The sequence below is a fragment of the Petaurus breviceps genome, unplaced genomic scaffold (assembly GCF_028583685.1).
Source record: "Petaurus breviceps papuanus isolate PSGF00001 unplaced genomic scaffold, PetGlider_PUasm1.0 90760, whole genome shotgun sequence".
NCBI lineage: Eukaryota > Metazoa > Chordata > Mammalia > Diprotodontia > Petauridae > Petaurus > Petaurus breviceps.
The window spans coordinates 403,600-427,914 of record NW_027187338.1 but is presented as its reverse complement, the minus strand read 5'-3'; the positions used below and the strand labels follow the sequence as shown (position 1 = coordinate 427,914).

The window sequence follows — 24,315 nt, the reverse complement described above, 5'->3', positions numbered from 1 at the left end:
ATAGGCCAACAAGAATGTGGACTAAGAAAAAGAAAGAATGTGGACTAAGGAATAGTTTAACATAAGGAAAACTATTAACATAAATTATATCAGCAACTAAATCATTAAAAATCATACGATCATATCAATAGATGCAGAAAAAACTTTTGACAAACTAACACTCATTCCTGTTAAAAACTCTTGAAAGCATAGGTATAAATGGGTTTTTCCTTAAAATAATAAGAAGTATCTACCTAAAACCATCAATAAACTTTATTTGTAATGAGATAAGCTAAGAAGCCTTCCCAATAAGAACAGGAGTGAAACAAGGAAGTCCAGTATAACCAGTATTATTCATTATCATATTAGAAAGGCTAGCAATAGCAATAAGAGAAGAAAAAGAAATTGAAGGAATAAGAATGGGCAATGACATAATAGAACTATTTCAACTGGGGAACAATATGATGATATACTTGGAAAATCCTAGAGATTCAACTAAAAAGCTAGTTTAAATAATTTTTATAAACTAAATTAAAATAAAAGAAGTTATTATAAAATAATAAATATAAATTATAAATGCAAATATAAAAACAAATATAACCTATAAAATAATTTTTATAAAATAAACTCACATAAGTCATCAATATTTCTGTATATCAACAATCCTGCAAGAAGAGATAGTAAAGAAATACCCCATTTAAAATAACTATAGACAGCACAAAATACCTGGGAGTATACCTGCCAAAATACTTTTTATACACATGAAGTTAGATTTAAATAATTGGAAAAATATTAATTATCCGTGGGTGGGCAGAGTTACTATAATACAATGACAATGTTATGAATATTAATGTATACATCCAATGATATCCCAATTAATTTTATCGGTATAGAAAAATAATAACAGAATTCATTTAGAAAAACAAAAGGTTGGGGTGGCTAGGTGGCACAGTGAATAGAGCACTGGCCCTGGAGTCAGGAGGACCTGAATTCAAATGTAGCCTCAGACACTTAACACAAAAACTAGCCATGTGACCTTGGGCAAGTCACTTGACCCCAATTATACTCCAAAAAGCAAAAAAAAAAAAAAAGAAAGAAGGAAAAAGAAAAACAAAAGGTCAAGAATATCAAAGAAATTATTAGGAAAATATGAAAGGAGGTTTAGTAGTATCATATCTTAAACTATGGCAGTAATTACCAAAATTTTCTGTTATTGGCCAAGAAGTAGAAAAGTGGATCAGTGAAAAAGAGTAGACATACAATGCATGGTAGTTAATGATTATAGTAACCTTGTATTTAACGGATGTAAAGATTTAAGCTTTGGGAATAAGAATTCACTGTTTTGTAAAAATTGTTGGGGGAACTGGAAAGCAATCTGGCATAAACTGGGTATAGACCAATATTTACACCTTTACTTGACCTAGATATAAAGGGAGATACAGAAGTAAATTAGAAGAACATGGACCATATTAATCAGACTTTTAGATAGAAGAATTTATGAGTAAACAACAGGTAGAGTGCATTGTAGGATATAAAATCAATAATTTTGATTACATTAAATTAAAAAGGTTTTGTATAAATAAAACCAATGTAGCCAAAGGGCCTGTTTCATCCTTTGAGGGAAAAGAAGGTAGGTAAGTGACAGAGAAATTTTGAGCTAGAAATAGGTTGCACCACAAAATATTTTAAGGTGGAACAGAGCAAAATTGTCTCAATCCTTTCAGAAGAGGGGTGGGGGGGGGAGGGGAACACTTGTTTGTGAGAAACTGGAATTGAGATATTCAAGAGGTCAGGAAAAGTTTGTAGCAGATACCATGGGAAATATGATAGTCATTGTGAGATGAATAAAAACCATTACTTGGCAGTGAAAAGGACTGAGTTGAGGTTAGACAGCATGATTTCTCCTCATATTTAGTAATGCTTAGCAGCCTAGAGTTGAGAACAGAAGATATAGATGGTCAGGAGTGACTCAGGGTTGGAGATTGGCATACAAGATGTGGAGGAAGGTCGGTGTCAAAATGATCTGCCCTGGTGACTAGGCAATAGAAGGAAACTAATGACAAAGTAGAGGATTAGGATAAAAGGAAGAAACCAAAGACTAGATATTAAGGTGAGGACAAAAAGCTGGTTCAGAAGAAAAGGTGGGAGAGGTAGAACATAAGGAGAGTTGGTCTAAAGCATGAACTACTTTGGTAGTCTGGCAAAAATCTATTGACCTTTTTTCAAAATAATGTTTTTCAATAATTGAAGGAAATGCTAAATTATAGTTAATGTTTAGTGAAAATAATAATGTAATTTTTTCTCATCCAATTTTATGGGCTCCCTAAAATATATTAGTCCATGGACCTCAGATTAAGAACCTCAATTTAAGTGATCAACAAGTACTTGAGCTCACAGAAGTTAGGAGAATTTTGAAATCCAAAGTGTGGCCTTTCTAGATGGCTCTATGGATAGAGTGCTGGGCCTAGAGTCAGTAAGATCTGAATTCAGACACGTACCAGCCATGTGACCCTGGGCTTAAAGTATTTGCCTCAGTTTTGCCATTTGTAAAATGAGCTGGAGAAGGGACTGGTGAATACTCCTGTATCTTTGCAAAGAAAACCCCTAAAGAGGACAAAGAGAGTCAGATAAGATTCAAAACAACAGAACAGCAATAAAAATGCAATCAAACTTATTTCACCTGCTATCAGTTTTTGGTGTCTAATGTCATTTGAGCCCTCACTGCTACTCAAACAGTCCTACTCTGCTTGTATTGACTTCTTACCTAATTACCCACCCAACTGTTTCAAATTCAGTAACTGTTCTCTCGGTTCAATGCCATAAATCTCATTCAGGTGTATATCTTGTGAAAGGCAGCATGCTGAACCATCCCTGCCTTCAAGGCATTTACAGTCACTTAGAGAGGTGCACAGCATGTGCAGAGAAATCGTATTTAGAAGCCAGCATTACCAGGGATAGTGGGATTCCCACAGTATAACTGAACCTTTGACAGTCTGGTGAAACTTTTGTGCCCTTTCTCCAAATAAGGTACTGTTACTAGTTTTGGAAGGAGGGAGACAGTGAGTTAAGTGACTTGCCTTGGGTCACATAGCTATTGTCTAAAGCTGGATTTGATCTCAGGTCCTCCTGACTGACTCTAGGGTGCTCTATCCACTGTACCACTTAACTGTCCCAGAATATTATTTTTAAATACAAAAAATATATAGGATTATGAAGGGAGTCAATTATATTGAAATATGTTTGTCATTTTATTTTCCAACTAAGTTTAGAGGTTAAGAACCCCTGATAAGAGGGCTCAGAGATTTCATTCAGGAGGCAGTACATAAATTGAGCCCATGAAAGATTTGGAAGGGCAGAGCTGAGTACGCAGTACATTTTAGTATCAGAAAGACTTGTTCAAATGCATAGTGATGGGAAATTAAATATCAGTTTAAGAAAAGTGCTACAATTCCATTTTGTCTAGATACATAGGTTCCCAAAGTGAGTGATACCACCTCTTTCAGGGCACTGGAACAATGGAGGGCTGGTAGTAAACTCAGGTGCAATTAGGGGGCATTGAATAAAAATAAGGGGGCAGTGGAAGCATAAGAAAAGAAGATAAGAAAATTGTGAAAAACTGTACATCTTTCATTTGTTGTGTAACAGAGTTAGAATTGTAGTGATCCCATTATTTTCCAAATAAACACACAAAATGCAAGTTATAACTGATCAGTGATCAGTGGTCAAGTCCTGAACAGATCTTAAGAAGCAAGTGTTGGCAAGTGAGCATGTCACCCGTTGTCAGAAAGTCCAGCATGCATTGGCAGGAGTATGTGCCTATAACGACTTGTTTACAATAAGATATTATACAATTACATGATGCAGTATTGCATCGTCAAAATTTCAATGCAGGAAAACCCCACCAATTTACAATGAATTATTAAGTTTAAGATGTGTCTTTTTTTTTTAATTTACATTTTTTGGAATGATGCAAATTTTAAAAAAAATATTAAAGAGTTAAATAGAGTAGATTTACAAGAAGACAGTGAGTAATTTTCTTTTTTTCAAAGGGAATGGTAGGCCAAAGAAGTTTGGGAACCTCTGGTTTAGAATGTAATATTTGAGAGTAAGACACTTACTAGCTATGCGACCAGGGGCAAGTCATTTAACCCTGTTTGCTTCACTTTCCTCATCTGTAAAATGAACTGAGAAGGAAATGTCAAACCATTCTAGTATCATTGCCTAGAAAACCCAACTCCGTCCCACCCCCAACTTATGAAGAGTCAGACATAACTGAAAACAACTTAACAACAAAATAAGTCTAGATAGGCAATTTGAAGCCAAATTATGGAGGGCTTTTAAACACTAGTCTACAGGATATCTGTCCTGATTCCTCTTAATTCTAGTGCTTCCTCTCTGCTAATTAGTTCCAATTTATCTAAAAGTAGCAGTTTTCAAATGCTTGCATATTTTTCTCCCCTGTTAGACTTAGAGCTCCTTGAGAGCCAGGACTGACTTTCACTTTTCTTTTTATCAGTAGATCTTTATCATAATGATAATTATGACCTTGAAAAGAGCTTGATAAATATTTTTTCCCTGAGTGACTCATCTGGGGAATTTTTAATTTATCCTAGAGAAAATAGGAGATCCGTTTCATTTGTCTGCCTTAGATAAGACTTGTGCCCTGAATGGAGGGTGGTTTGGATCTAGGTGGCTATTTCATTAGTTCAGGCTAGAAGTGGTAAGCCCTTGAACTAAGAGTAGTTAAAGGGACCAGAGTAAGAGATAGCATGGAGGTAGAGTTGACTAATTAGTGATGAGAAAATTTGAGAATTCTGGTGCCCTAAGTAGAAATAGTCACATTTGGAGGAGGGATCAATTTAGGAGTAAAGGTGATGAGTTCCATTTTGGAAATGTTGAATTTGAGATTCAAATCCAGGTGGAGATGTCCACCTACAGAAAATTGATGATGTGGAACCAAAATTTAGGAAAGAGGTTGAAGTTGGATATATAGATTTAGTAGTTATAGGTAGAGGTATGGTAATTGAACCCATGGGGATTGATTTGTATGCTGAGGGTGAAAATATATAGAAGAGGGGCCACTTGGGAGTGGAAGATGGATAACGACCTAGCAAAGGGCACTGAAAGGTTAGCGGGTCCAAGTTAGGAGATATAAACAAAAGCAAGGGACAGCAATAATGGAAGTTAAGGGAGAAGTGAGTATCCAGGAGAAGGGAGTGGTCAAGGGGGATCCAAATTCACAAAAAAGCATTGGTTTTAACAATTGAGATCATCTTGGAAATCAGGGAGAATGAAATTTCAATGGAGTGATAGGATGGAAAACCAGAATATAACTTGAGAAGTGAGTGGGTGCAAAGGAGGTGAAAGGTAGGGCAAAGAATTAGAAGAGAGAAGAAATATAGTATAGCAGCTTGAAAGAATGACAGGGGAAAGTGAAAGTTTTTATGTTTGTTTTGTTTTAAAGAATGGGAAAATTCTGTTTATGTGTCTAGGCAGCAAAGAAGAAGTTGGTAGATAAGGGAGAGCCTGAAAATGAATTTGAAGGAGGGAATGATCATCTGGGGGAACTCTCAAGGGGATAAGATTAAAAGCATAAGAATAGGTTTTCACCTTGAGAAAGCAAAAGAAGGACACTTCTTTAGAGAATAGAGCAAGACAGATGAAGTTGTAGAGGGACTTTAAGGGGTGGAATGGAGAGACTACACTATGAATGGTTTTGATTTTATAGGTAGGAAGACAGGTCATCTGATTAGATCCTTGGGAATGAAGGCTTAAGGAGCAAGAAGATTCTGAGCAGGATCTGTTCAAAATAGTCATTCAGGAAAGGATAAAAGGATTGTTGCGTAGGAGTGGGGGGCCACATTAAATTGAGACAGTATTAATTTGTAGTGGGGTGCAGTCACTCATCTTGTGTTTCATTTTGGAAATAGGAAAGAGAAAGCAAGGGGTGATGGCATCCCAGGACTGAGGAATGTCAGGGCATCAATGGTAGTAGGACAAGAGGAAAAGGGATACAAGGGTAGAGGAAAGGAAGACTACTTAACTTGGGTTTCAACTCCTTCTGAAACATTTTTGCTCTTTTTATTTTGAAGATCATTTTCACTAGCACAGAAAACCAAATAAACATGAGACTTGTCCAAGCAAATACTACCCAAAAAAATCCCTTATCTACTTGTCCGTCTGGTAAAATCCTATTCTTTCTTCAGATCAAGTGCCAGAAGCCTTTCTTGATATGAAGTTGAATGTATTCTCTACCTCTTTTGGGTCCCAATTACACACTGTACCTTTTTACAGATTTTATAACTTCATTATGTTATATTTCAGTTCAATTTAATAAGCTTTTAAGTGCTTTCTATGAATGAGCCAGACACTATGCTGGGAGCTGGTTAGTTATTTGTGTCTTAGATCTTTTACTCAGCTCTGTGAAAGCAAGGACTTACTCTAATCAACATCTTTGTTGCTGCCCCACTCTCTTCTGATTCCCGCCCCCACCAAGCCCCTAGAATAGTACATATCATGTACTTAATAAACATGTGCTGAATATAATTGAATTGATATAGTAAGAGGACACCTAGCTGCCCTCAGTGATTTCAAGGCAACAAGCATTTATTAAATATTTACTGTGTGCCAATCACTATCATATGTATTCAGAATACAAATACAGGCAAAATAAAGACGTTTCCCTCAGAGAGCTTGCAATCTAATAGGGGAAGACAGTACACAAAAGGGAGCTGGAAGGGGAGAGAGGTGTAAAGGAGGATAGGGCAAGGTACCCAGCAATAGTATTAATGCCCAGAAAGTTGGAAGTGCAGGTGGGAGGGGAATAAAGGTGGACTAGCCTAGGCTCCTCCTTACAATGGCGCCCCAGGATGAATTTCAGGTCATTATATCCAGATGAATTACATCTCAGGTTGCTGTAAGGACTGTTGGTTATGGTTACTGTACCATGATCAGTCAACATTTTCAAAAAAGGAAAGAGGTTAGAGTCTGAAAAATATAGGACAATGAAATTGACTTTATTTGCTCACAAAATTTTAGAACATTATTAAAGGAATGATTCATGAATAAATATTTATTTAGAAAAGGAATTGGGGAGTACAAAGGGTCAGTGTGGCTTCATCACAAACAGATTACACCAGAGTGACTTAATTTTATTTTTTGACAGAGTAGTTAGATTGGTAGATCAGGGAACTGCTGTAAACATGAGTGAGGTGAGGGATTTCCCTTCATTGGAGTCTAGATGATAATTTGTGAGCAAAATTGTAAAGGGCAATTCTGCTCAAGTCTGAAGTGGACTAGAGGCCCCTTCTAATTTAAAGGTCCTATGATTCTGTGACACTAGAAAAGGTTCAGTGGTGGAAATACACAGCGTAGTTGAGTCTGACCAAAGTATAGAATACTTGTGGGGAGAGGTAGACAATGAAGCTAGGAAAACTAATATAGTAAGATCTTTAAGGATAGGGACTCTGTGTCCAACACAGTATACTATACACAGCAGAAATTTAATAAAAGTTTATTGTAGGTAGACACTGAGGCTAAAAAAAAAAACACACAAAAAAAAAAACCAAATGGTAAGATCTTTAAGGGTGGGAACTATGTATCCAACACAGTATGCTACTTGCAACAGGAATTTAATAAAAGTTTATTGTAGGTAGACAATGAGGCTAAACAAAACAAAATAAATGGTAAGATCTTTAAGGGTGGGAATTATGTATCCAACACAGCATGCTACACACAATAGGAACTTAATAAAAGTTTATTGTGGCAGCTATATTACATGGCACCTTGGTCGAAAAGTTTAGACTTTGTATTGGTGGCAACATAGCAGTGCTTTTAAAGGTTTTAAAGAAGAAGGTAACATGTGCAAATTGGGGTTTTAGGAAGATTAATAGAGTGTGGAGATTGGATTTCAGGGGTGAGAGTCTAAAGGAAGCTCTTACAATAGAGTAGGCAACAAAAAATAAAACACTAGACTAGATTGGTGGCTATAAAGAAAACACAAGATAAAATTTAGCAATTAATTGTATATGGGGGCAGGGACATGTGAGGAGCCAAAGATGACTCTGAAGATTAGATACTTTGTTGACAAAGAAGATGGTGCTGTTATAACAAACAGAAATGGGAGGAGGAGGAGCTAGATTTACAGAACTTTCTGCAGTTTTATGGCCATTTTAGTCTTCAAGCTTTGGATCCAGTCTACTTGATCTCAATGGATATTGGGTCTAACAAGTGTCTGATCAAGAATCCCCATTACAACTAATAAAAAAAACCCATTACTGAGGAGGAAGCAATACCTCCCCAAAAAGCTCATTCCATTTTGGATACCTCTAATTTATTAGTTTGATCCTAAATCTGTCCCTTCTTCACCTTGTGTATATTACTTTTATTTCTGTTTTGTGGTGCCAATTAGATTTCTCTTCTGCATAAAGAGCGCTTTAATTACTACAAGATAGATAAAGTAAGCCCTCTCATACAAACTAAACATCTTTTCTTTCAACCATTTCTCACATGGAAGGAGGGTCTTTTCGTCATTGGTCTTGGGTCTTGGGTCTTTTCGTCATTCCGATTACTGAACTTTGGAAACCCTCCATCTTATCAATGACCTTATAAGGTCCCAAACTGAGCACAGAACTCAAGTCATAGCCTGACTATGTCAGAGTACAGCAGGACCATTAATTCCTTTTTTGGCCACTGTTACCCTTGAGAGCACAATTATCGTTGTTGATTCATATTGAGATGGCAGTCTACTATTACCTCCAGATCTTCTTAAGATGAATTGTTATCTAGCTGGACCCATTTGGCATAGGCTGTAGAGTTAGTTTAGAGCAATAATGAGAGTTATAGCTCAAAAGGTATGCTCCAGATTGGGGAAGACATTGAATGCCAGGCTTAGAAGTTTATACTTTTCTTTTTTTCATGTTATTTAATAAAGGGACATTGAAGGTATTTGAGTAGGATGTAGGGTAGGGTAGGGTCGGGATGCATGGATATAATCAAAACGTTGTTTTAGGAAGATTAATTTGACAGTTGTTGCAAGGAATTAGAGATATGAAAAGCTGGAAGTAGGGATACTCATTTTGAAGTTATTCTCTTAGGCCTGAAGTAGGGCAATAGGAATGGGAAGATAAAGAAAAGAAGTAGATGGGTATACAAGGTTAAGGTCTGAGGGAGAGAAATCAGGTACTGGGTTTCCAATAAACTCTGCTGACCAATGAGAACCAGGTCTCGACTAGAGCACCTTGATGTCACCTCAGATTCACTATGTACAAATTTAGTGAATCATCATCTCCGCGAAACCCGCCTCTCCTAACTTCCCTATTTTTTCAGATGGTACTACCCTCTTTTGAGAGTCACCCAGGCTCATACCATCTATATAACTGAACTTTATTTTTCCTTTACCTCCCACATTCAAGCAACTGCTGAGTCCTGTTGATTCTACTCCCCCCACAACCTTTTTTGTATCTATCCCCTTCTTTCCAGTTTCACTGCCACTACCCAGATGACCTCAAGCATCTTGCCTGCATCATCATAAATTCCTAATTGGTTTTTCTCTCCATAATCTTCCCCTTTAATCCATTGTTCACACAGCTGCCAAAGGAATCTTCCTAATATCCACGTTTGACTAATTCAGTTCTCTACTCAAAAACAAGTTTTTTGTTGTCTGCCATTAAAATTACAAACTCAGCTTGGCATTCAAGATCATATACCAGTCTATCTCCAAACTATTCTTCTAGTCTTATGTCACACTAGTTTCCTTTATGCTGTTTATATTCCAGCCAAACTGGACTACAGTTCCCCAATTTCATTTTACATCCTTTTACATCTTTGCATTTGTGAAGGCCTTTCTTTATTCATGAAATATATTCACTTCCTCATTTTTCCTTGTTGAAATCTATCTCTTTCTTTAAGGCTCAGCTCAGGTACTTATAATACATGACTCCTTGCCTATTTGTAAATTCTTTGAGGACTAGCTTTATTCCAGTTTTCACCTGTAAATTTCAATGTCTACATACAGTACTTTACATATAGTAGACACTTAATGATGTTTTTGTAAATGCAATTTTATTTTTATTTTCAGTTCCATACTGTTTCCCTCTCTCCACCCCTTCTTCTACCCATTGAGAAGGCAAGAAGAATCAAAAAGAACTACGTACTGTTATATATCATTAATAAATGTTTGTTAAATTGAATTGAGCTTGTGACTGGAGTTTTAGCCACCTCGAGAGACTCATTTATTTCTTTGCTTTTGTGGTTTTTTTCTCTTTGTTTCTTGGTAAATGTTGTCTTAGAAAACTAACTTGGCCTTTGTTGAACTATAAATAAAAGGTGTTAATGAAAAAGTCTCTCCTCTCACTTATTGGTCAGGACAGACAGGCTAAAGGAGCAACAGGAAGTGTGTAATGGGTACAGAACCCAGATAAGCTCTAGAGAGTCTAGAAAGAGGTAGGGTGGCATAGAGAATGAGAACCCAGGAGGGAGAGATGTGAAGCATATTGTAGACATTAGTCCTTCCCTCCTTGGAAGAGTCTCTCACAGATTGAGTTTTCTTCTTTTTGGAGAAGATCATCGTCATTTGCCCTGAACTTTTCAGTATCCATATCAGGTGGTAGAGCCCCCTCTCCTGATCTAATTGGGTGGAAAGAGGTTGAGTGTATATACCTCCCAGAGTCTTCTGCATGTATTTGTGTGGGAGAGACAGGGGGGAGGAAAAGAGAAGGATAGGAACTATGGTACATTTTTCCAGTGTTCAGATTTCCTCTCTTTCCTGAGATAGGGACCAAAGTCTGAACAGATGTTGGGCCCTTGACACATATAAAATGAGAAGATGTACTCAAAGCACTTTGTGAATTGCAAAGCACTATATGAATGTGAGCTTTTATTATTATTCTTATTCTCAGAATGTCTTTTATGACATTTTTATTTGACCTCTGGTGGGTGATGGGGGTTCTGTTTATTCCCTCAGCTTTAACTTGGAACCTGGCTATGACTTTCTTCACATCTATGATGGGTTGGACTCCCATAGCCCCCTGATTGGGAGTTTCTATGGCTCTCAGCTCCCAGAGCGCATTGAGAGCAGCAGCAACAGCTTATTCCTGGCCTTCCGTAGTGATGCATCTGTGAGCAATTTGGGCTTCGTCATCGATTACACAGGTAATGAAGCAGATATTAGGAGGGGTTAGCCATAGTTTCCAAAGACACTAGACCAAAGGGAGGATAGGGGTGGTGATGGGGGGGGGTGGGAGTGGCAGTCATTGTGTCATAGAGGAAAGAGCTGTAGCTTGGAATTCAGACATTTGGGTTCTACCATTAACTAGCTGTTTTCTTAGGCAAGTCACTTCTTCGTAGGCCTCAGTAAAATGAAAATGAGGGGGTTGAAACAGTTAATCACTGAAGTCCCTTCCAGTTATATTATATATCTGTGCAGTTTGTAGTGTCCCTTCCCAAGAAAACAGCAGGGACACTTGGGCAGTTCCCTTGACTTTTTAGGCCTGGACCTTTCTGACTCAGGAAGGAACTTCCTCTTGGAGACAAGTGAGAAACTGTCTCAATCAAAAGGCACATCAGCTTCCTTTGGAACCACATCCTGTCTCCTGCCCACACACTCAGGGTACCATAGCCATGCTACTGGTAAGTGTAACATTACATTCTGTCTCTAATCTTCTTTATATTTCTGAGTTCCATGTCCTCAGTTCTTTCTTCACCTAGCACAGCCAAAACACATATATGTTCTAATTACACATAAATACAGTGGTCTTGGATTTTCTCCCCTTTCTCTTCTCCCATGTCTCTAGTTTAGCTACAGCCTGAGCCCTGCGTATGTTTGGTAGTACATGATTCTGTTTCTTTTCTATCCTGCCTTTGGGTGGGTTTTATTAGTCTTTTGTGATTTCTTTCAAATTCCTTCTCCTCTTTTCACCTTTGACTCTTTTTTCTGCTCTTCTCATATATATTTGTTCCAGTGCTGCTCCATTCCTCTGTTTCTGTCACCTGAAGCTCTCCTATAAACATCTGCACTAGAATTGTTATTCTACTTCTCTTAGCCCTTTCCTTTCCTTAGAAAACAGAGGTTTGCCTTCCTTGGCCATTTCTCTCTGAGACAATTAAATCTGTGCTATCTGAAGACTCAGGATCCCCTCTTGTTTCTTGTTCTCCAGAGGAGCTACCATTTCCCTGCTCTTTTCAATTTTTTTGTATCTTCTTTATTGATTTTTTCCTATTTTCTTGCCATTACCTCCAAAAATCCTCTTCCAATATTTCTTCCTTTTTTCCCAGCCACATTGGCTTCCATCATGAGTTTCATGTTCCCAACATTTTGGATCCATTTGCATCCATTTTGCACTAATGGTACCTTCTGTATCCTTCCACATCAGTTCTTAGAAAGAAGGCCCTGATGTGTCCTTGTCTTTCTTATTTGACCCCATAGTCCTCTCAGTTTCCCAGAATATACATATAACATACTTTTAGGTGCATATGATAATATTTCTTTCTTCCTAAATGAGAAACAACAAGCAGATGATTAATAATTTTTTTCCTTGCTATAGTTATGTTTGGCACATTCCCCAATTTTATGGCCAGACAGGTTCAGGAAGCTGGTCATATGTCACACTGTATTTTTAACCAAGAACTGATATCTCATTGTTTTGTTCCTAAATAGAATGTGTGATCTTTAGTCTGGACCTACTTATTGGCATCCCTCTCCCTGCCATGCTGGCTCATTTTCTTTCTGTGAAGTCCCCCAATGTATAGCCCACATCTCTGTGGCTGGCAAGTTCATGTCAATGCCTCACTTCTTTGGATTTGAATGGCAACAAAGATTCTTGTTTTCCTTTCCCAATTGAATCAGTAATTCAGGTCATCACCATATCCTTTTGCTGGGCAGGGCTCTATCCCTTGTGTACTGAATGGAAGGCCAGATTATTCTTTTCTTTTTCTGTAGCCTAAGCTTCAAGGAAGTAGGCAGCAGCCATCATCATCATCATCATCATCATTGCTTACTTTAAGATAGTATTTTATTGTTACAAAGTGCTTCATGTATATTATTTAATTTGATCTTTGCAATAAATAGCCTTAAAAAGGTAAGGAATGGAAGTATAATTGCCCTCATTTTATAGTTGTGGATACTGAGGCTAAAGAAATGAAGGGATTTGCCTATTATATTAAACTATTAGAAGTAGTACTTGAACCCAAGTCTTTTGACTCTTGAGTCTAGTGCTCTTTCATTTACCTCATAGTTTTTTCTGTAGCATGGGATTAGAGAGAGAGTCCATGAAAAGGTGGGATGACTCTTGTTCTGGGTCCTATTTCCCAAGCCAAATGGGCTGTGACCTCTGGTGGTACATTTGTATGTTGTCAGGGGAAGGTTGTGGGAACCATCTCTCTAGGGGAAAAGTGTTGTCTTTCCTACCCCCCAAGACTATGCTTCCACTGACTTTTGGGTGCCAATCACAGGGTACTTATAATGTCCAGCTCAAGCAAGAGCTAGGGGTCTGAGAGGGTCAGTAGTAGAAGCAGTGGTGGAAGCTGTGCCTGACAAATTGGAGTTGAGCATGGAGGAAAAAAGCATAAGATATTGTGGGTACATCACTTGGGATCCTGTACCTTTCCTAAAAAAAGTTAATCATTCATAAAGGGATTGGTGAGACTGGAACATTACTGGTAAGAAAAATATTTTTGACTATTCCCTGGACTTATGAGGAGTGGAGTTGGTGTACAAGACATCTATCTCAGAGGCTGGATAGCAATTCTCTGATATTAAGCCCATGGGTCTAATGGCCTTTTGTACAAAGAAACCTGGAACCACAATAGCTAGAGGCTATGTCTAGCTGTCTTGTCATTTTGAGGACAGTTGAATCGGAGTTATGTCTTATTGCATCTGAACTATTCTATTGGAGATACAATTCAAAACACATATTCCATTGATGGAGGATCAATAGAGTCTTCTTTTTATTTACCACATGACACAATGTTGCTGTTGGTTTCGACAAGTTCTATTTGACAAATTCTATTCTGTTATCCCCCTCCAGGTTAGTAATTATTTCTTGAGCAGAAGGTTGGTTGATATGAATACAATAAATTTTACAGTAATGTGAATACATGTTGAGCTATGTGTAAATTCATGTTGAAGCTGAGGTGTACCAAGCAGTTCCAACCCACCTTCTCATTTAACTTTCCTCTCGGGATTATAGGGAGAAAAGTTGGAATTGATTCTGACCTCTGGGCAGAAGGGAAAACAGAGATCTAGAGAGAGTTAATGTCTTTTCCAAGACCAAAAACATCTGGGACAGAAATATAGCTATCATCATTGTTTATTATGTATATAGAATGGTGAAATGGTAATATTATCTTGGGTACATTAGAGATATCTGATATCTCATTTTACAGAGGAGAAAACTGAGGGCCAGAGAGTGGATATACAAGTAATTCCTGGCTGACCTAGAACCAAAGCTTCTTGGTTTCCAGTCCAGTGCTATTTCCACCTCACAGTCCATACTCCCATCTCACCAGGGGAATAACTTAGGCCTGGGAAGAAGCTGGCCACATCTATTTGGTCTGTTTTTTCTCCCTTCATTCACTCAGCAAGCATTTTTAAGTGCCTCTTTATGTCAGAGACTTTATTAGGTTCTAGGAATATAAAAACAAAAATAGAAATCTCTGATTTCAACTTTCTGTTGGATGAGTTCTTCTATAGAAATTAATACAGATAACAAATAGAACCAGTGTGATGTAATGGAAAGAGCATTCATTTGATTTTGTATCAGATGAACAGGGTTCAAGTCTTTTAATAGCTATTTGACTCCAGTAGTTATAATTTCTCTAAGTTTCTATTTCCTCATTTGAAAAAAAGAATAATAATACTTGTCTAATAAGCAGGGAATGCATGGGGGTTGAGAAGAGAGTCTGAAATCATGCCACAGTATTGTTATGATAATAATTGTATTCAAATCATCCAGAAACTCGCTTCTTCGTTGTGAGAATCAAATCAAATTAAATAATATATGACCATAAAGCACTAAGTAAATGTCACCTAGTATCATGCAGTATTATTATAATGAAATAAATGACATAAAATAATCACAAGAAACAGTACTTGAATTCTTCTACACTGTCATTCTTCCAAGCCCTGATATTTGCAATGATATCTCGCTTTTCTAGATAATTTGTAAACTACCACACTTGAGAATTAATCAAAATCCTAATTATAATTTACAAAAAAAGGGGAAAGGGGAAGCCAGGCAAGAAAAAATAAAATAAAATCAGAGCCCTCCTGGAGCTATTGTCCTAGCTAGAATTTTTCTCTGGAAACTGGATTCTGTTGCTATGTCAAGGAGAAAGGAAGAATAAAGTTTGTAAGAAATGGCTATTTGCTATGGGTAGGCTATTTTTTTCTGTGACAACAATCAACCCTGTAAGAATTTCTATCAGACAGAAATCACATAATCATACATAGGCTAGCAGGAGTAAGGCATCTAGTCAATCAGTTAATAAACATTTATTAAGTGCCTACGCTGTAGCTCTGTAGATCAAAGGAAAGACGAGTCAGTTCTTATTCTCAAGGAGCTTGCAGTCTAACAGAGGAGATGGCATGCAAACAACCATGTACAAACAAACCATGTACAAGATAAATCAGAACTTAGCAGCAGAGAGAAGTCACTAGTTTTGAAGGGTGACATCAGCCTATCTGAGATGCAGGTTTGAGTGTTGTCAGTAGGCTGATGAGTGGATGTGACATGTGTCAGGGAACAAGTTACCCTATTGAGAAGTACAGGCAGAAACTTTTGGGGCCTAGTGTCTTCCCTAGTTTGAGGTAGGTTTTAGCCAGTTAACCATATCACCATTCTTCCAATGCCTTGATGTTAATAATTAGTGGGAGTGGGACCTCAGGTGATTGCTCTGCCTTGTAACCTGCCATGTGGTTTCATTGGAAAAATCAGTGGACTCAAGTCGTCTGATCTGGGTTCTAGTTCCACCTCTACCATTCTCTGGCTGAGTGACTCCTCTTTGGTCAATTAATCAATTAGACATCAAGCAGACATTATTTTTTGGTCCTTAGTTTCATCATCCCTGCAGTGAGGGCGGTAGACACAATACTTATTAAAGTCCTTTAGTTTTCAAATCTCTGGTTGTTGGGGGACAAAACTTCAGTGAGAGAATGTGCTCCACAACTAATATCTTCAGATCCAAAAGTTTCCATCACCAATGAGGCCTGCCTTAGATATGCCCAAGATGGGCCATGTGAATACTAACATTTAGAGAATAATGGAGTTGTATTTCATGATTAGACCATATCACTTTCCTGCCCAAGAATCTTTAGTGGCTTCCCATTACCTCTAAGGTCAAATGCGAACTCTTCAGCCTAGGATTTGGAGAGGCAATACTGTACAATGAGAGAGCTCTGGATTGAAAGTCCAGAGATCTGGCTTCACTTTCTACCTCCTAAACTTTGGAGCACTTGTGAGCACTCTACCTCACTGGGTGGTTGTTATGGTCAAGTGATGTAATTTTAGCAAAGTGCTTTGGGAATCTTAAAGCATATACAAATGTTAACTATTATAATTGTTATTTATGACCCTTCATGTTTCCAACCTTCCTTTCCAGACTTATTCCATATTATTCTTCTTGATATACTTTTTTATACTATAGGCAAATTTGATATTCATTCTTCTTGACCTTAGCTATTTTTTTATACTGTCAGCCATCCCTTCCTTCTGAATATCTTTCTTTCCTTGGCATTAATGCACCATTTTCTCAGTCTCCTTTGTTAGATCATTATTCATGTCTGTTCTCTAGACATAGGTATATACCCCAGGGTTCTGGGGCTACCCTTATTTTTTCTGTATACTTTCACTAGGATTCTATCAATTCCCATGGGTTTAATCATCTTTTCTATGCAAATTTCTTCTAATACCACATATCCAGGCTTTATCTTTCTCCTGAGCTCCAGTTCTTCATTACCAAGTTCTTGCTGGAAATTACCTGGTGTCCCATGGATTTCTGAAATTCATTATGTAGCACTCTTTCTAATTTCTTTCTTATTTCTGTGAGGGCACTACTGGGCCTTCTAGTCACCCAAGTTATTTTCCCTTACCTTTTTCAGCTAGTCAGCTGTTGAATCTTACTGCCTGCCTCCACAACATCTCTTTCATCAGCAACTTCACTCCACTTACATATCTTAATTCATGCTTTCATCACCTCTCACCTGAGCTGAATTAGTCTCCTTGCCTCTAGCTCTCTTCTTCCTCCAATCTATATTCCATATAACTGCTATTCATGTTTTTCAGTGTGACAAAGAATGGTCAGGTAGGTCATGCAGTGGATAGAGTACCAGGCCGGGAGTCAGTAAGACTCATTTTTCTGAGTTCAAATCTGGTTTCACTAGCTGTGTGACACTGGGCAAGTCATTTCACCCTGTTTGCCTCATTTTTATCAACTATAAAATGAACTGGAAAAAAAATGGCAAACCAGCCCAGTATCTTTGCCAAGAAAACACCAAATGGGATCATGAAGAGTCAGACATGACTGAAATGACTGAACAACAACATATAACAAAGGCAAAAAATCATCCCTTTCTTGAGGAAATTTTGATTGGGGAGAGAACATGCAAACAATCGTGTACGTTCAAGATATGTATAGTGTAAATATAGTCAATCTCAGAAGGAAAGCCCTAACATTAACACTTCTTGCAGAAGCTAAAATTTGAACTGAGATTTAAAGAAAGCTGGGGAAGCAGGAGGTAGAGAGAAGGAGGGAAAGCATTCCAGGCATGGGGTACAGCCAGTGAAAAGGCATGGAGCTGGAAGAGAGAATATTATATATGACATACAGCAAGAAGGCCATTGTCACTGGATCATACAGTATGTGGAAGAGAGTAAAATGTAAGACTGACTGTGTAGGAAGGGCATTAAGTGCCAAACAGAGAACTTTACATTTGTTCCTGGGAGAAATAGGTAACATTGATAGGATAAGAGAAGCAAGAACCTCAGGTGTAGAGGATATTGTAGAAATGAACTGCTTCACCAAATGTTAGGTATAAGGAAGGAAGAATAGTGTCGTCAGAGTAGAGGTCATGGAAAAAATTGATTAGTAGAGGGACTAGAGTTCACCTTAAGGGTGAAGAACAAGCACAGAGAAAGATAAACTTATAAAAGAGCATAGTGAAATAAAGGAATTTCAGGGTGATGGTGAGATCAAGGATGTGACTGCCTGTGTGTGTAGATGAAGTGGAGTAGAGGATTCCATCAAGGGAAATGAGTACAGGCTAGTGATGTTCCTAAAATTCAGATCTGACCATGTAGCTCCTCTCCTCAGGAAACTTCAGGGGCTCCCAGTTACCTCTAGAATCAAATGTAAACTCTTCTGGTTGTCATTTAAATTCATTTAGAATATTAATGTAACCTATCTTTTTTAATTGATCTTGCAGTGTAGATTGAAGTTGCATTGCATCTTCACATACCCTCTATTCCACCACAGTTGGCTCACTTTCAGTTCCTCATACATGATTTTCCATCTCTTTCCTCTGTCTTTACTTACACAAGTTATTCTTCATTCCTGAAATATTTTCCTTCTTCACCTCTTTCTCTTGGAAATACTGGTTCTCTTCAACTCAAGGCCCTTGCTCCTGGAGTCGTTAGTGCTCTTTCTTTCGGTAATCATTTTGTATTTACTTATCTATATACAAGTTGTTTCCTTGCAGTAGAATGTAAGTTTTATGAGGGCAGAGGGCACAGCCTGGTTTCTTTTTGTCTTCATGTCCTTAGCACCTAGCACAGTATCTGGCAGAGTAGGCACGTAGTAAATGTTGGTTGCCTTGAATTGAGACAGGACCACCAGCTATTCCCTTCTTATACCGTTGCGTATTTACACAGGATATCACCATACTCGTAATATAGTCTTTATTTTTCTAGGAATCCCTTTCTATTCTGCTTCTTCTTCTTTTTTTTTGCCTTTTGGAGGGCAGTTGTGGTTAAGTAACTTGCCCAAGGTTACATGGTTAGTTTTTTTTGTGTGGGTATTAAGTGTCTGAGGCTGGAACCGAACTCGGGTCCTCCTGACTCTGGGTCCAACAATTTACTCACTGCACCACCTAGCCGCCCCCTTTCTATTTTTAAGGCACCACCCAGGTGCCACCTTCTCTGTGCAATGTTTTTGGATTCTCCTTGATGTTAGGATTCATTTCATCCTCAGATTACCTTGAATTTACTTATTTAGATATATACACTGTTACATTAGGACAGGTATGGTTTAGGTCGGTCTTTGTTTCCCAGCACCTAGAACTGTGTTTTTGCACATGGTAGTCACTTAAATGTTTATTGATTTACAATCTGCCTGTTGTGATCAAGGGTGTATACACTGGAATGTCTCAGAAATGTTAGTTGAGAGTTAAAGTAATTGTGGCATAGCTTTTTCCAAGTTCCTCTGAGAAACTTAACAAGTTTTATTCCTGGGTTATATCAGTGGAAGCCCTACCTGTAGGCAGAGGGATGAGGTGACATTAGCTCTAGGATTCTATTTAAAGTAAAAGATTTTTGGGAATGAAACCAGAGATCTCACAGCCTCAACTCCCTGCCCCTAAGACTGAGTTGTTTCCCATCAGATCAGGTTCATTGCAAATGGTGATATAATGATTTATTCTTTTTCAGAAAATCCCCGAGAGTCATGTTTTGATCCTGGTTCCATTAAAAATGGAACACGAACTGGAACAGATCTGAAGTTGGGTTCCACCATCACGTACTACTGTAATGGAGGCTATGTGATTGAGGGTGCCTCCACACTGACCTGCGTCCTGGCAGCAGATGGGAAGCCTGTTTGGAACAAGCCCCGACCCATCTGTACAGGTTATATGACATTATATATGATTATCATAGAAAAAGAAGCTTCTAGGGTGGGCTCCAGAATAAAGCCATGGGAGAACATAACAAAGGGAGAGAGGATTGTGGAGCCAGAGTAGAGAAAGCTAAGTAGAACTGAGGCACAGTTTATAAAGTATATCTGTATACAGGAGAGATTAATGACTTCTAGGTCTACTCTGCCAAAGGTGTCAAAGATAGCTTTTTTTGGCATGAGGACAGGGTTATTAATTTTCTGCAAAACCATACTGGATAGATTGTCTAATCTGGTCCCTTACACTCACCCCACCCTCCATCCTGTGGCCCTTTCCTACCAATACCTTTAAGGCATAAGTAAGATAACAGGTAGCTAAGATACTAAAATTAAAAAAAATATGAGGAAAGTAAGATATTGGTAAATAAGATATTATCAAATAAAGTGTGGTTCACCTAAAGAAGTTTTTAGCCTGTTAAGTAAGGCCATAATAGTTAACTCAGATGTTTGCTAGATTAAGTATTGGATAACTCTTATATAGGTGATATAAGGTATCAGATCTGGCTAACTCTGACATAAGGCACCAGAATCCCACATCTGCCACGTATTACCTTTGTGAGAGTGAGCAAATCACTTGGTCTCTGTGCCTCAGCTTATTCATTTCTAAAATGAGAGGGTTGGACTATATTAGCTTTTTTTTTTCTTTTTGGAGGGGGGAAGGCAGGGCATTTGGGGTTAAGTGACTTGCCCAAGGTCACACAGCTAGTAAGTGTTAAGTGTCTGAGGTCGGATTTGAACTCAAGTCCTCCTGACTGCAAGGCCAATACTCTATTCACTGTGCCACCTAGCCACCCCTAGATGAGCTTTAAGATCCCTTCTGTTTTCAAATCTAGAATTGTAGAAGTAAGAATTGATGTTTTAAAAATGTGACCCTTCAGTGTTATTTTAATTTTACTATAGTCCTTTAGAGACTATATCTTATGGAGGTAAAAGAACCTTTCCTGCCCTATACTCTCACTGTCCATTATTACAAGGATGTTATGTAGATGATCCAAGTCAAGCCTCTCTTTATAGGTATAGTTTTTCTTTAAGTCAGGACTTCTTAATTGTTTTGTGTGTGTCATGAACCCCTTTGTTAGTCTGGTGAAACGTTTGCATATTTTCTCACAATCATGTTTTTACATGCATAAACTAAAATACAAAAATTTACAAAAAATTATCCATATACAAGTTGTTTCCTTGCAGTAGAAGGTAAGTTCTATGAGGACAGAACCTGGTTTCTTTATGTCTTCATGTCCTTAGCACCTAACAGTACCTGGCAGAGTAGGCACTTAATAAATGTTGGTTGCCTTGAATTGAGACAGGGCCACTAGCTAACCTTATACCATTGTGTATTCATAGAATATCACCCATACTCATAATACACTCTTTATTCTCCTAGGAATCCTTTTCTAACCTTAGGGCACCACCCAGGTGCCACCTTCTTTGTGCAATGTTTTTGGATTCTCCTAGATGTTAGGATTCTCTTCCTCCTCAAATTACCTTGAATTTACTTATCTAGATGTACACTGTTCCATGAGGACAGGTATGGTTTAGGTTGTTCTTTTTTCCCCAGCACCTAACATAAAAAATTACAAAGGAAATCAATTGTATTGAAATATAGTTATCAAAATTTTTTTAAAGACATAGATCATAGGAACTACTGTTTTAGGTATAGCTCCTTCTTCTTCCTTAGAGTTTTTGGGAAAGTGTATTCCCTTTACCCCTCAGGAAATAAACAATTTAACCTGCCTTTTTAGAAAGTTGGCTGCTCAGAGCTATAGAACAAAGGAAGGCCATATGATGGGGAGAGAGGGGAGTATCAAGCACTTAGGTACTAGTTGGGCTTCATTATGACAAGAAGGAGGTGTTGGGCCCTTTCCAGGGAAACATGGGTTTCTGTGAAAAGGGATGAAATGGATATGTGTGGACATTGTTTTTTCAAAAACATTGGTTTGCAAACCCTGTGTTGGGACTGGCCAAAATCACTTGCTATTCAGTTCTTTCTCTCTTACAACAACAATTCCAACTCTCCAAAGGCCCCCGTTGCCACCCCCAGAATGTCAGGACCCCTGTTTCATGTTCTTAGGCCTAGTTTTCCCCAGTAACAATAGAAAAGATTTTGTTATTTTATCATTTAATACATTCCAGGGCAGATAGATGGCATGGTGAATAGAGAACTGTGCTTAGAATTAGGAAGACTCATCTTCCTGAGTTCAAATCTGGCCTCAGCCACTTACTAGCCATGTGACCCAGTTTGCCTCAGTTCTTCACTCATTTTATAATGAGTTGGAGAAGGAAATGGCAAACCACTCTAGTACCTTTGCAAGAAAACCCCAAAAGGGATAATGAAGAGTCTGACATGATTGAAGCAACTCAACTACAACAACAAAGATACATGCCAGCCAGTGTAATCTTCTCGTTCTTAAAAAGGCTCTTAAGGGAACTCAACAATTGCTGGGTTGGCCAAAGAGGTATTCTCAGGGTAAAAAAACTTCCCTTTTCACTTCTTATCTGACATCATTTCCCTATGCTACCCTGAAGTGGGGGTGGGGGAATGCTAGAACTAGAGAGCATAATAACCGAATGGTCAAAGAGGAAGCTGATGGTCACCTGCCCCTCTGTTGTTTTTTTTTTCTTTCAGCACCCTGTGGGGGCCAGTATGTGGGTTCTGATGGGGTTGTCTTATCCCCCAATTACCCTCAAAATTATACACGTGGACAAGTTTGCCTGTATTTTATCGTGGTGCCAAAGGACTATGGTATGTTCCCTCTGTGTCTGCTCACTTTTATCCGAAAGCTAGAAGCTCCATAGTCTTGACTGTAAGTCCATGGGAGAGAAAGTGTAAGATATGTCCCAAAGGAGGCACGGAAATGTTTCACCCCAGTTCTTCTTATGATACACAAAGTGCGGGGATCTTACATCCTCTTCAACACAATACCCTCAGCCATGGAAACTGCCAATAAAAAGTTATATATATATATATATATATATATATATATATATATATATATATATAATATTATCTTATTATCTTAGTGGGACACACATCTTTCTGCAAAGGGTCAGAGTATATGCCTCACAGAATGAGCCCAAAGTACATGCATCCCTACCATGTGGGCTTGTCATAGAAGGTCTTATTGCTGCCACAGTACAGTCATGACAATGATGACTCTTATCTAGTTCTGGAACTTGTCCAACAATGATTGTGTGTGTGTGTATAGGAATTTTTTATGGGTGGATATGAGTTTTATCTTCCCACCTGGTCAGCTCCTAAGGACAGAGTATCTTTTCCTATCACTCTGCCACAACATAACCTAATACGAAGTCAACCTTATAGACAGTTCAAAAAGAAAACAAAAACAAAAAAATAAAAACAAACAAAACTTCTTAAACAACTAAATCCAAGAGTTATTGAACAAAGTCATATTCTCAGGTCCTAATTGGCACAATGTAAAGAACACTAGAATTGAAGGTAGAGGTTCAAATTCTGCCTTTGCCACTTATTACTCATGTGACTTAGGCAAATTATTTAATTTCTCTGGACCTGAGTTTCCTCATTAGTCAAATAAGAAGGCTGAAATATATGACCTCTAAGACTCCTTCTTGCCCTAAACCTATTATTCTAAGAACCAGGACTCCTTTTGATGCACTGTGTTGGAGAACACATAGGTGGCAAAAAGAACAGAGCCTTCCTGAAAAATACAAGCCTTTTTCTTTTCTTTGTGGCCCTTTGGAGACTGGGACAGGGACCAGGGCAGAGATTTTCCTACAGACTTTGTAAGGTTATATTTGTTCTTATTCCTAGGATTCACTAGGGCACATATTTTCCTACAACCTTTGTAAGATTACATTTGTCCTCATTCTTAGAATTCAATTCTATTTGGAGGGAGAAGTTTTGCATCATATTGGATACATGGCTTCTTCACTTGAAGATAAATATAATGATCTCCCTAACTTTAACGACATCCTCTGCTGAGAAACCTGCTTATTTACAGCTTTTCTCTGTCCAAATGCCCTTAAATGCCCTACTTCTAATAAAAAGAACACTGGCATTAGAGTTAGAGACCCTGATCATGAGATTCTGGCTTTACTACTTGTTCCCTGTATTCCCTTGGCCAGATCCCTTTTAGTCAATACCTTCTAATGGGCGTATATGCCATTGGCATATTGTGTGTGTAAGTATTCACAGATCAGTGTACTCTCAGCAAATTTTAGCAAAATACAAGTCAAATTGAGTACACAGATACTGGAGCCCTATAGAAGGTCTTTTCTTTCTAGTTCAACTTTTCACCTGAGAAGTGCTCAGCTGTCCTAGGCCAACTGCTTTCTTTGCTCACAAAGAATACTTAATAAGGAATATGACTTATATTCCCTGTTTGGAACCTGTTTTCCCTATATGTATTTCAGCTCAGCATGAAAATGAATTTCCAAACAGAGTTGTCAAACTATTGAACAAGATTTTTTGCAAAGTATTAA

General features: G+C 38.1%; 2 protein-coding genes across 2 annotated transcripts in view; both read left to right on the top strand.

Annotated features, from left to right (window-relative positions):
* The window catches only part of LOC138146178 (NACHT, LRR and PYD domains-containing protein 10-like), a 294,893-nt gene that overhangs the window by 3,355 nt on the left and 267,223 nt on the right, over positions 1-24,315 (top strand). The window lies entirely within an intron of this gene.
* CSMD2 (CUB and Sushi multiple domains 2) overlaps positions 1-24,315 on the top strand; it is a 1,071,431-nt gene that overhangs the window by 827,528 nt on the left and 219,588 nt on the right. Inside the window, exons 29-31 of the mRNA XM_069067881.1 lie at positions 10,943-11,130; positions 19,617-19,811; positions 22,481-22,597. Of these exons, the coding sequence (XP_068923982.1) occupies positions 10,943-11,130; positions 19,617-19,811; positions 22,481-22,597 (500 nt within the window). The remainder of the gene's footprint in view (positions 1-10,942; positions 11,131-19,616; positions 19,812-22,480; positions 22,598-24,315) is intronic.